At 50.6% G+C, this 10,712-nt stretch overlaps 1 protein-coding gene across 1 annotated transcript; it reads left to right on the top strand.

The window, feature by feature from the left end:
- Positions 1-5,111: 5,111 nt before the first annotated feature.
- NKX2-8 (NK2 homeobox 8) lies at positions 5,112-9,167 on the top strand. The gene is made up of 2 exons (XM_015416317.1): positions 5,112-5,268; positions 8,638-9,167. The coding sequence occupies exons 1-2, from the start codon at positions 5,112-5,114 to the stop codon at positions 9,165-9,167; spliced, it is 687 nt and encodes a 228-aa protein (XP_015271803.1).
- The last annotated feature ends 1,545 nt before the right edge of the window (positions 9,168-10,712 follow it).

Genomic DNA, 10,712 nt, shown 5'->3' with positions numbered 1-10,712 from the left:
CTCTCTGGTCAAGGAACCAAGAATTACTGCAATAACAGCTTTTTCCCCTGGTGCACATTCCATTTCTTTCATTGCATTATAAGCATCCATGACATAATTCAAATGTTTAAGTAGTGATTCACCATTTCTCATTTTTGCATTTATTAATCTTTGATAAAGGAACAAGTAATTAGCATCATTTTTTGAAGCATAAGTTTGCTCAAGCTTCAACATCATTTGTTTTGTGGACGTGCACTCTAAAAGTTGCTGATTTAGCATTTATGGTTCCCATAATTAAAGACATCCCAAATCCATCGTACCCTCTGTACTTTTCAAGAGTGGCCCCAGCTTCAGGAGGATCGTCAGTGAGCACAGAAAGAGCTCCATGAGCTTGAAAGGCATTCTTTACTGATCTCTTCCACCAAGAGAAATTAGTTGAGACTAAGGTGGGCATATTGAAAAAAGCAAGATTCTTAGCTGCAGACGTGACGATTTCTCCTTTTATATGTTACCAAAACTTGAGAGTGATGAGGGCAACGGGCAATCTTTTGTGAGCGTGGGATTAAGTTTTTCAGTAGGAAACAGCCAGGATTGGTCTCACCCCATTTCCTTCTTTCTTTCACTTAGCACAGAAGAAGACGAACTCAGGTCAAAAAGTACAGGCTTTCTCCGACTTGGAAACACAGGCGTCTAGTCTGGTCCCACAAGTTCATGAAGAAAACAGGATGTTGTCTGAATCTCATAAATCCAATGCGAGTTAAGTTCAAAATTCTGTTTTAGAAAACTCCAGCACACATGATTTTTCTTGACTCCGAGTCTGGTTGCGCACTCTGCTTAGCTATCTGTCACAGCTGAAGCAATCTGGGCACCTATAACCTTTGTTGGGTGATAGTGAGATATTGAAAAAATGGTATTTAGCAGAGATAAGATAGTCCAGCAGAGCCAGAGTAAAATAATTCAGACTCAGAATCCATGTGTGATTAAAATATAAAGTTTTTACTAAATTCTAGCATGGGAAGGGTAACTGGGATGAAAATAACAACAGAGCAAAATCTACTACATCCTTACTCTACAAAGACAAAACTAGAAGAGAGAGATTATGGCTGCTCTTCTTGTTCTTCAGAACACCAAACAAAGACAGTAAGAGAAGCCATAAAATGGTAATACACCTTGACACTTTAGTCCCAATCAAATTCCTAGATCAGGGAGAAAATTCCCGGGCTTTCTACATCTAAAGAACATTGGTTACATGAGAAACATGTGACTTCCAGTGAGTAACATAAACAAACATTTAACCCCGGATATACTGAGTGTTTTCAACTTGTAATACCCAACATATGTTGTTGTTGTTCAGTCACACAGTCGAGTCCGACTCTTTGTGACCCCATGGACAAGATTACGCCAGGCCCTCCTGTCTTCCACCGTCCTCTGAAGTTTGCTCAATTTTATGTTCGTTGCATCTATGACACTGTCTAACTATCTCATCCTTTGCCGTCCTGTCTTCTTTGACCTTCAATCTTTCCCAGCATCAGGGTCTTCTCCAGTGAGTGCTCCCTTCTCATTTGGTGGCCAAAGTATTTGAGCTTCAGTTTCATTATCTGGCCTTCCAGGGAACAGTCGAGGTTGATTTCTTTTAGGATCGACTGATTTGATCTTCTTGCAGTCCAAGGGACTCTCAAGAGTCTTCTCCAGCACCATAGTTCAAAAGAATCTATTCTTCGGTGCTCAGCCTTCCCTATAGTCCAACTCTCACAGCCATACATGACTACTGGGAATACCATTGCTTTGACCATGCGGACTTTTGTTGGCAAGGTGCTGTATCTACTTTTTATCATGCTGTTTAGGTTCGCTATCGCTTTCCTCCCAAGGAACAGGCGTCTTTTAATTTCAACAATACCCAGCATATAGGTAGCAGCCAGATCTACTCAGTGGTAGTATGAAGGACAATATAAATGGAAGGCAAGGGAGCATGCCAGGATTAATATCGGCTCCAGATGATCTGTTTAATTTGGCGACAAAATAGCCTGCAAGACATTTGCAGAAGGACAGCGTTGTTTCCCTTTCGAGCACAATGACGAGAAGCCCATTTGATCAGACAGGACTAAGCATTTAAACTGACTAAAGTGATAATACCTGATTTCTGTACTGAATGAAACCAGTGGCTCAATCAAGGGTCAGTCCAGCTATACTAAAATATGTGGGATTAAGCCCATCCTCAGATGGATTTGCTTATGTTAACTGGATTCTGGTTTTAGCTAACCAGGCCACAGTCCGATAGAGAGATATATGCTGCTTAACCCCTCCAGTGTTGATTGATCGTGAATGCACGATCCACCGCCTAGTCGCTCGATTCAACTTCTGTTCGACCTACATGTCCCCGAATGTAAGCAAATAGGTCCTGGGTTGCAGCAACCGGAGGTCCTCCCGACCAGATGGTTTGGGTGGAAGTCAATCTCGCTGACAACAGCTCGTTTAGGATTTGTTTCTTGACTAAAATATCTGTCTCCCGGTTTTCCATGCAGGCGTCTCAAAGCGGCTCATCACAACCAGGATGGCGATTACAGATATATCAGCGGAGCAGGGACAGAAACAAACGCCTGAAGTGACCGAAGGGGAAAAAAAACACCACTATTCGTTCATTAATTACTGTTTAAACAGCGGGTTTGGAAACACGTGGGTCTCTGACTGGGACGCCTGCTGCTCGCTCTCTAGGGCACAATTGCTGCACCAGGCGGTCCCCCCGCCCGAGCGAGAGAGACGTCTGTGCGCGGCTGATGCGTCGGCCTGTCCGGCCCTCATTGGCGACCTGCTCCAAAGGCGACTGGGAATCGGCATCCGGGAGGGCAACTGGAGCTGACTTCGGGCCGCCGTCTGAAAGAAAAGGCGACTCGACTCCGCTCCCCAGGCTGGAGAGGCGGTGACTCAATTTGGAAGGAGTCTCGGCGTGACATCAGGGGAACCCACAAACGGTCTGAGAACGATTTCTCTTTGGTATAATTTAAAACATTTAAAAACTGACCTCATTCATATCCTTTTATTCTCTAGGATAAACACTGATAGGAGATATATGCTCTTCTCCGTACTGATGTCGTCCGGAATACAGCCTTCTTTTAAAATAACCATAACCCTCCTCTCGCATGGATGCTAAAGCGGGTTGAGTGAACAACCCGCCAGACTTCTCAGTCCTTTGCCTGTTACACAGGAGGCCCGCCATTCAGTTGCGCGGCTGAACACTCCCTCCGGGCTCCCCACTCACAGTTTATCAAGCCCCCCTCCGCTTCTTCTCAGTCTATGTTGCCTTTTTAAAAATCCATCTAGTACAGTTTGATCTCGTTCTGTCTCCAAGGAGCCCAGAGGGGCATGCATGGGTCGGATCCTCCTCATTTCCCTGCCTGAGCCAGGATAGGCTGAGAAGGAGCGACTGCCCCAAAATCACCCAGCCAACTTCTTGCTGGAGTGAGGATTTGAACTCATATCTTCCAGATCCTCGTCCAGCACAACAAATTGGCCAGATTGCTCTTCACTGGGTTTTTTTTTTAAACCCACCTGACTCCAGTCAATACTAGCAGGTACCTGAAACTAAACCGAGTCTTGTAGCACTTTAAACATGAGCAGTTGTGAACCACAAGCTCTCCCGGGCTTCTTCAAATGAGTCGCCCCCGAGACTAGGAACGTCTGACTACACAGGAGAAGGCCGTTTAGCGCCAGCCCGGGCGATGCCTAGTTGGAATCTAGCCGGAGGCTGCGTGGTGACGCCCTCCTTTTCTAGAGTGGCAACGACCTGCAAAGAAGTGGCAGCTTATGGCAACTTCCCTAAGTATCTTGGTTTGACTTCGCCCTTCCTATTTACCGCTTAGCTCGAGCCTCATCTAAACCGGTTTCGTTTCCTATATGCCAGGGAAGAAAGACTCTAAGATGATGCGGTTGAATTAAATTAATACTAAAATCTCTCCCTTTCCTTTCCCCCTTCTTTTGTGCTTTGCTATCTCTCCACCTTCTGGAAACCTGGCAGGGAACCAGCCAAGCGGTAGCGTCGTCTCTAGGACTGCTAACCGCTATAAAGCTTCGCTCCAGAATCCATTTTCAGTCTCCGCAGTTGGACGGCTTCCATCTCACGTGATCAGGAAGACCGGGTGCCGCAGAACTGCCGGAACCCTCCTGGGAAGGACACCTCGCGGTACTGATGGCAGCCGAATTTGCTTTCACGTAAGTGTGCTCAGGAATGAGTCTCGGAAGAGCCCGACCCAACTGCAATGGAGGAGCTCGTCCGAAGTAGGCTTAGTTTAACGAGGTTTGGCTTAAACCCTACTTGGAGGTAGGTCCCAATGCTCTGGAGGGTGCTGGCTTCCAAATAAAGAGTACTCAGAACCACGAGGGATAAAGACCCTCTGGCTGAACTATTCCTCCCCCCCCCCAAAAAAAGAGAAAACCTGAAGAGGAAATTTCCTGTGGTCGAAACCCGCATGTTTGAGGTTAGAAAGACAAATCACACCTACATTCTTTATCTTAAATAGAAGAATTTGCGCGGGATACTTGTCGCTTCGACCCCCAAGTGGTTCCCAAACTCGGAGTGGAAAACAAACAATGAATAAATTCCTGCATTCTCGTCAAAAGGCTGAGCTGGGCGGGGGTGTGTGTGGAATCGAGGCAAGCCAGCGAGCCCCGGACGAGCGCTGCGGATGTTCCTGCGAGGATTCACTTTGTGTGCGAAGAGAAGGGCGGAGGGACTGGCGAGGGCGGCCGCGGGTCCCCCACATACCACCCAAGATGTTATTCACGGCTAACAATTACCATTATCTGTCCCCACTTTGGCCTAATCAGACAGAATAGGGGGGCCGGAGGGGGTGGGTGCGCGGCGGGGGAGGGAGGTCGCCCCCACCCCCATTAGGGCTTTAGCACTTGACTAATTCAGGTACTTAGCATCCCATAGACAGGGACGGTTTGAAAGCGGCCAGTGTTTACGGTGGGGAGGACTGTTGATATAAACAGGAGCCCCCTCGGTAAGCGACACTAATCTCCCGCCGGCTGGGAGGCTGCGATGAGCCTGCGGCGACCGAGGCGCGCCGGTGCCCCCTAGCTCGCTCCCGGCTGGCGGGCACCCCTTCCAGCGCGCTCGGGAGGGCACCTCTGCCATGGCCACGGTGGGCAAGATCAGCTTCACCGTCAGGAGCCTGTTGGATTTACCGGAGCCCGAGGACGACGACGGCGCCAAGGAACAGGACTCCGCCGAGAGCTACGGCGGCTCCCCGTACCGGGAATGGATGGAAACCGACAGGAACCACTACCTCTGTGAGTGGGGGGCGGGAAGCACCCTTTGGCTCGGGGGTGGAGGGCTTGGGGGAGATCTGCAGCGAGGAAACCGAGCCGGGGGGAGGACAAGAGATACCACCAGCATTTTGGAGAGGGAAAGGGCGAAAGGCTCCTGAATGCGTGGCTGGAAGAATAGGTAGGGGCGATCTCCCGAGGGTACAGGTAAATAAATAAGCCGTAAATAAGCCGCAAGAGCTGGTTCTCGGGGAGACTGCAGGCAGATGAGATGTGTAAAGGACGGAGAGAGACGCTTTCTAATAATCTAGCTTGTGAAAGGAATCTCGCTACACCTGAAACATAAACGGGGGTGGGGGGTGGGAGAATATAATTGATATGAATATGAGAGCGTTGAGACAGGCAGGCAGGCAGGCGCGCACGCATGTATATATCTATATTTATATCTCTAAAATTACAAACCATCAACAGAAATAGAGCTCCACTCTTAGCAGAATCTTGAAATATCACCTCTCTTCTAGTCATAAATTACGGACTATTCTAGTATTTATATTCTGTTCCATGTAGACGGATATAGTGCGGGTTGATGCACAGCGCCGTGAGCATTTGTTTCAGAATGTCTAGGGGTATATCTGCTTAAATCATGAGAATACTAACATGCAGTGTCTCCCCCCCCCTCGATTGTTTTAACCTGGTCATTACTCTATTCTACAAGCAATCCAATTACACTTACTTAGGTGTCAATTCCACTGGATATTTATGGATCTGGAAACTGGTTTATAAAGTAATTCTCGAGTTTTCTTCTTTAGAAAAGGACTCATTTGTTAACAACGATCTGTATACCCCTTTTGCAGCACACAGAACACTGGAACCGCCTGTACCACGCGATCAGCGGTTATGTCAAGGGGGGGGGGACAGACATTGGTCTACTCTAGCCTAATCTCTACTACAATGACTACACTAATTATAGTATGTTCTAGTTATATAGTGTACGCTGGGGCTGTGTTGGTATATATGGGCAACAAGGCAAGATCATTTGCTGCTACCTATTTCTTTGCCCTGACTTGTAATTTCTCTACCCTGTCCCCGGATTTAACGTTTTCAGGTTTCGTGTTTCAGTGTACCCCTAAAACAATTTAAATTAAATAACTGCAACTTTCCAGTAGTCTCGCTTTCTGTTTTCCTCCGGCTAACGTTTTCAAAGGCGATGTCAAATCTAGTCTGCGTTTGCAGATGTGAAATAATTTGTGTGTAAAGAGGAGCCTTCCGCGTCTGAACGTCCCACATGTACGGTTCAGAGAGTCCACTTACAGTGCGAAGAAGAGGTACATCCTTAAGCCCGTTGCTTTCAATGAATTTAGAAGGGGGTAATTCTGTTTTGGGATCGCGCTGACAAATCAGATCGATTGAAGGAGACTCATGAACTCTCCCAGGCCGGTCCTTCGTGCTTATGAAATCTAGAGAGCAATTCTAAGCAAGTCTTATTGAGGTCTACTCAATGGGACTTACTCCCAGGAAAGTGGTTTTAGGATTGCTGCACTGATGGGCCACAATTGTGTACAGTTAGGCAACTTTCTTGAATTCCCATGGCTTCCAGCGGAAGACATTTTCCCGCACGCTTAGCGCTGCCATTGAAAACAATGGGACTTAAAGAAGCTTAACGTTGGCTAGGGGGCGATTTTAGCGCAACCTGCGCCAGCTCCACATCAATGGAGCCGGACCCTTACTGGGAAGCCAGCCCCACTGAATGCAGCGCGACGACCTATTACGGGTGGATAGGAGCCTGGGGTTTTAGATGAAAGCAGATTCCCGCTCAGTCCGAGTCCTCATCTTGATCCCGATCTTGGTGCCATCGGTTGGAGCTCCAGAAATCGGTGGTGGGTGGAGAGACTGAAACTTCAGTCCTGACTTCATTGCAATCTAGGGCAGTTGCCAGCATTTTCTCCCTTCCTGTATTTCGAATGGACTTTTGCTCCAGAGGCCAAACGTGTGGTCTTCTTTGTCCTTCCGCTTGACGTCCCCAAGAGCTGAGTGAGGGAACTCTGGGCTCCAAGGGGCCCTTCCCTGACGTTTGACTCATAGAAATATCTGGCCCCTGGCATTAAAATAGATTGGACAGAGAAATATAGGCCATGGAAAAGACAAGATCCCATTTACATCCTGAAATGTAAAGAACAATCCAGTAGGATTGTCATCTTCTGGGCGTGGAACAGCGGTCACTGGCCATGTGGGGCGGGAGGTATTTGTGAATTTCTTGCATTGTGCAGGGGGTTGGATTAGATGACCCTTCCAACTCTATGATTCTAGGCCATGCCTCCAATATGCTTTCCCAGAAAAAAGTGGTGCTCTGATGGGGCCCCTTCATTGGCATAAACCCCAGGGAGCCAGTCTCGTCTCCTACCTGGCCCTGGAAGGCGATGTCCCTTCAGTCCCCTCTTGCTCAATGTGTCACCTCGATGCGAGTGGACTTCTTCCCATCAATATATATTCGCGTCTGAATGCTGGGCAGTCTTGCCAGGACAGAAGGACACCATTTTGGGTTCCAAGAGCCGCTCACAAGCGCCATATGACCAAATTACACCTTTTGAATCAGGAATGGCAGTACTCCCACACACCCATAGGGCCCCTACCTAGACTCGTCGATGCGAGCAGTCGCCCAGTGCCACCCGCCTCGATTGTTTTGGTCCTTCTTCCACGGCGTGGCTTTGGAGAAGGGGCTCAGGGAGCGGGTTCGAAGGTATGCTAGAGCTCGTGAGACCTGGGACTAAGCTGAGGCCGGGGATTTGGGGGAGCGGAAGGGAGAGCGAAGAAATCTACCATAGTTGCATACTTATCATCGAATGCATTTGTGCCCTGTCTTTCTTTTCACAGATCAATGCAAATATAGCTAAACAGGAAAGACAGGGAAATATTAGCTACAGATTATATTTGTATTTTAATATCCGCAAAGCATGACTGTAGCCTTTTTATAAAATCACCCTGCAGTGAAGACTTAAACTGTAACCGTAGGGCTGCTTTCCCCAGCTCTCGCATGCTGTCCTCCCGAAGGTCTTTGGCCAGATCGAGACTGAGGAGACCAATAGATTCGTTTCATCGGCTCACTCTCAAAGGCTGCCTCCTTTCTGCTCCCAAGGGTCCGCCGAAGGGAGGGTTTTACAGCCCTTCGCGCCCGGATGCTTAGGCCAGGATTTTGGCGACTCTGCAGAGAAAAGGGCTAAACGGGCGGATGGACAGGCGCCGGCCACCACAGCGTGCGTGCGTGCTGATATTAAAACCTCACGTAATCCGAACCATGCCTCTGTAGTCCCTGCCTTGCCTTTCCTCGGGTTTTTTTGACGGCGTTTCTTTGTTATTCGTTTCCCCCCTCCCCCTCCCCCGCGTCTCCTGCTGCAGCTTCGGACGAGAGCGGCCCTGAGAGCAGATCGTGCCCCGCCGCGGCGGCCGCGGCCCAGGAGGAAGAGAAGGAGGAGAAGAGGAAGAAGCGGCGGGTGCTCTTCTCCAAGGCGCAGACGCTGGCGCTGGAGCGACGCTTCCGACAGCAGCGCTACCTGTCGGCGCCCGAGCGGGAGCAGCTGGCCCAGGTGCTGCGCCTGACGCCCACCCAGGTCAAGATCTGGTTCCAGAACCACCGCTACAAGATGAAGCGGGGCGCCAAGGGAGGCGGCGGCGGCGGCGGCCGGGCGGGGCCGGGCGAGGCGCCGCTGCTGCGCAGGGTGGTGGTGCCGGTGCTGGTGCGGGACGGCAAGGCGTGCCAAGGCTGCAGCGGCCCGGCGGCGGCGGCGGCGGCGCAGGACTGCGGCGGGCCCCACAGCTCTCTCAGCCTGCAGGGCTACTCGGCCTTCCCGCCGGCCGCCTCCCTGAGCCTCTTCCCGGCCTACCAGCACTTAGCGCCGCCGGCCCTGGTCTCCTGGAACTGGGGGTGAGGGAGGCGCCCTCCGCGGCTCTGAACAGAGAGCGGAGGACTCGCACCCGCCCCTCCAGACTGGCCGGTTGGTCTTGGGAGGCTGCCTTGGGCTCGGACACCCGCCCAGCCTCGGGGCCAGCCGAGACGAAGGCTGCAATAGAACTCCTCTAGAGCTAAACGGGACGACGCTGCTCGCAACCGTTTTCACGCCCGCCCGCACCGCAGTTTCCAAGCGACTCCTAAACCTAAACATACTTGCACGGCCTTACGCCGCTTTTGCACCGAAGTAAGTGTATTTAGGATTGGAGTATCCGGTTGTGGTGACCTTCAGGGCTGCAGACTGAATTGGGAGAAGGAAGCCCCGTTGAACGCGGGGGGGGGGGCAGGCAGGCAGGCAGGCAGCACTGCGCTCAGACATGGATTCCTGTTCGGTCCCTTAGAGAACCTTTTAATAACCGACATCAGGGTGGGGAGACTGTGATCCCATGTAAGGGATTGTAGAGGTGGAGGGTCTGTGAGGGCATCCAGGGAGAGGAGAAGTAGTTCCGAATTGATGAACAGCGGAGTACAAGTTGTACTGTACGAAGGAGAGAGCTCCTATGCTTAGGACACAGACGTTGTTTGCAATTAAGTCCAACAGAATCCAGCAGGACTTCCATGTAAATGACGGGAGTGTCCAGCCAAGCGGGAAGAGGAAAGGCTTTCTTGGCTTTCCGGGTCACCCTAATTCTGGTTTTTAAGAAGGTGAATCGACAGCGTAGTGTTTGTTAATGGATTCGTTTCTTTCGCAAGGAAACGAGTCGCGACTTCCTTGCTGTCAAATCGGTCGTTCTACCCTCATTAAGAAACCGTCTTGCTCCGCGGGATCCCGGCCTTTTTTGGCAGGCTGGCCCCGGGAGGTGCGCCAGAAAGGTTTTTGTTAAAGTCTCAGAAGATTCCATTTTTCACTCCACTCGCACGGAAGGTTACAATGGTATGGACATTTACTTGGGAGGAAATGGCCTAATCTCATTCAGTGAGATCACGTCTGAGGATCGGGCGTACAAAAGAGCAAGGCCTCGGTTGATTCCTTTGGCTCAGTCTGCATCCTTGAGAGGTGAAGCCCTCGTTTTGCGAACCACATCTGTACACAATTGACATTCACAGCTTTACAATCCCCCCCCCTTCAAAATGCATTGGCTGGCTGCAATGAAGCTCCTTTGGGGGCTCGAGTCTGCGTCTTCGCCATCTTCCAGTCCGGGGGCTTCGGAGCTCAAGTTAGACCCACTTCAGTCCCGGCTGAAGTGGGTCTAACTTGAGGTGGACGAGTAGAGTCCCCTCCCCGGCCTTTAACGAAAGGCCTGTCTGTCGATCCCACTCCTCTGCGATTCTCCGACTCCCCGGCGGCCTTTCTTGCTGCAGAATGCTTCTGAAGCAGCGGGGAGGGAGGCGGGCATGTTGCGGCCCGATGGACGGGTTAAGTGCGGCCTCTCCCCCGCCAAGTCTTCGGAACGGAAGGCAGTGCCAAGAAAGCCTTCCTTCCTCCCGCGGGTGCCACCCACAAGCGATCTGCTCAGTGTCCTCT

The sequence above is a fragment of the Gekko japonicus genome, unplaced genomic scaffold, assembly GCF_001447785.1.
Source record: "Gekko japonicus isolate JY-2015 unplaced genomic scaffold, Gekko_japonicus_V1.1 scaffold751, whole genome shotgun sequence".
Taxonomy (NCBI): Eukaryota; Metazoa; Chordata; class Lepidosauria; order Squamata; family Gekkonidae; genus Gekko; species Gekko japonicus.
This window is presented reverse-complemented; position numbering and strand designations above follow the sequence as displayed.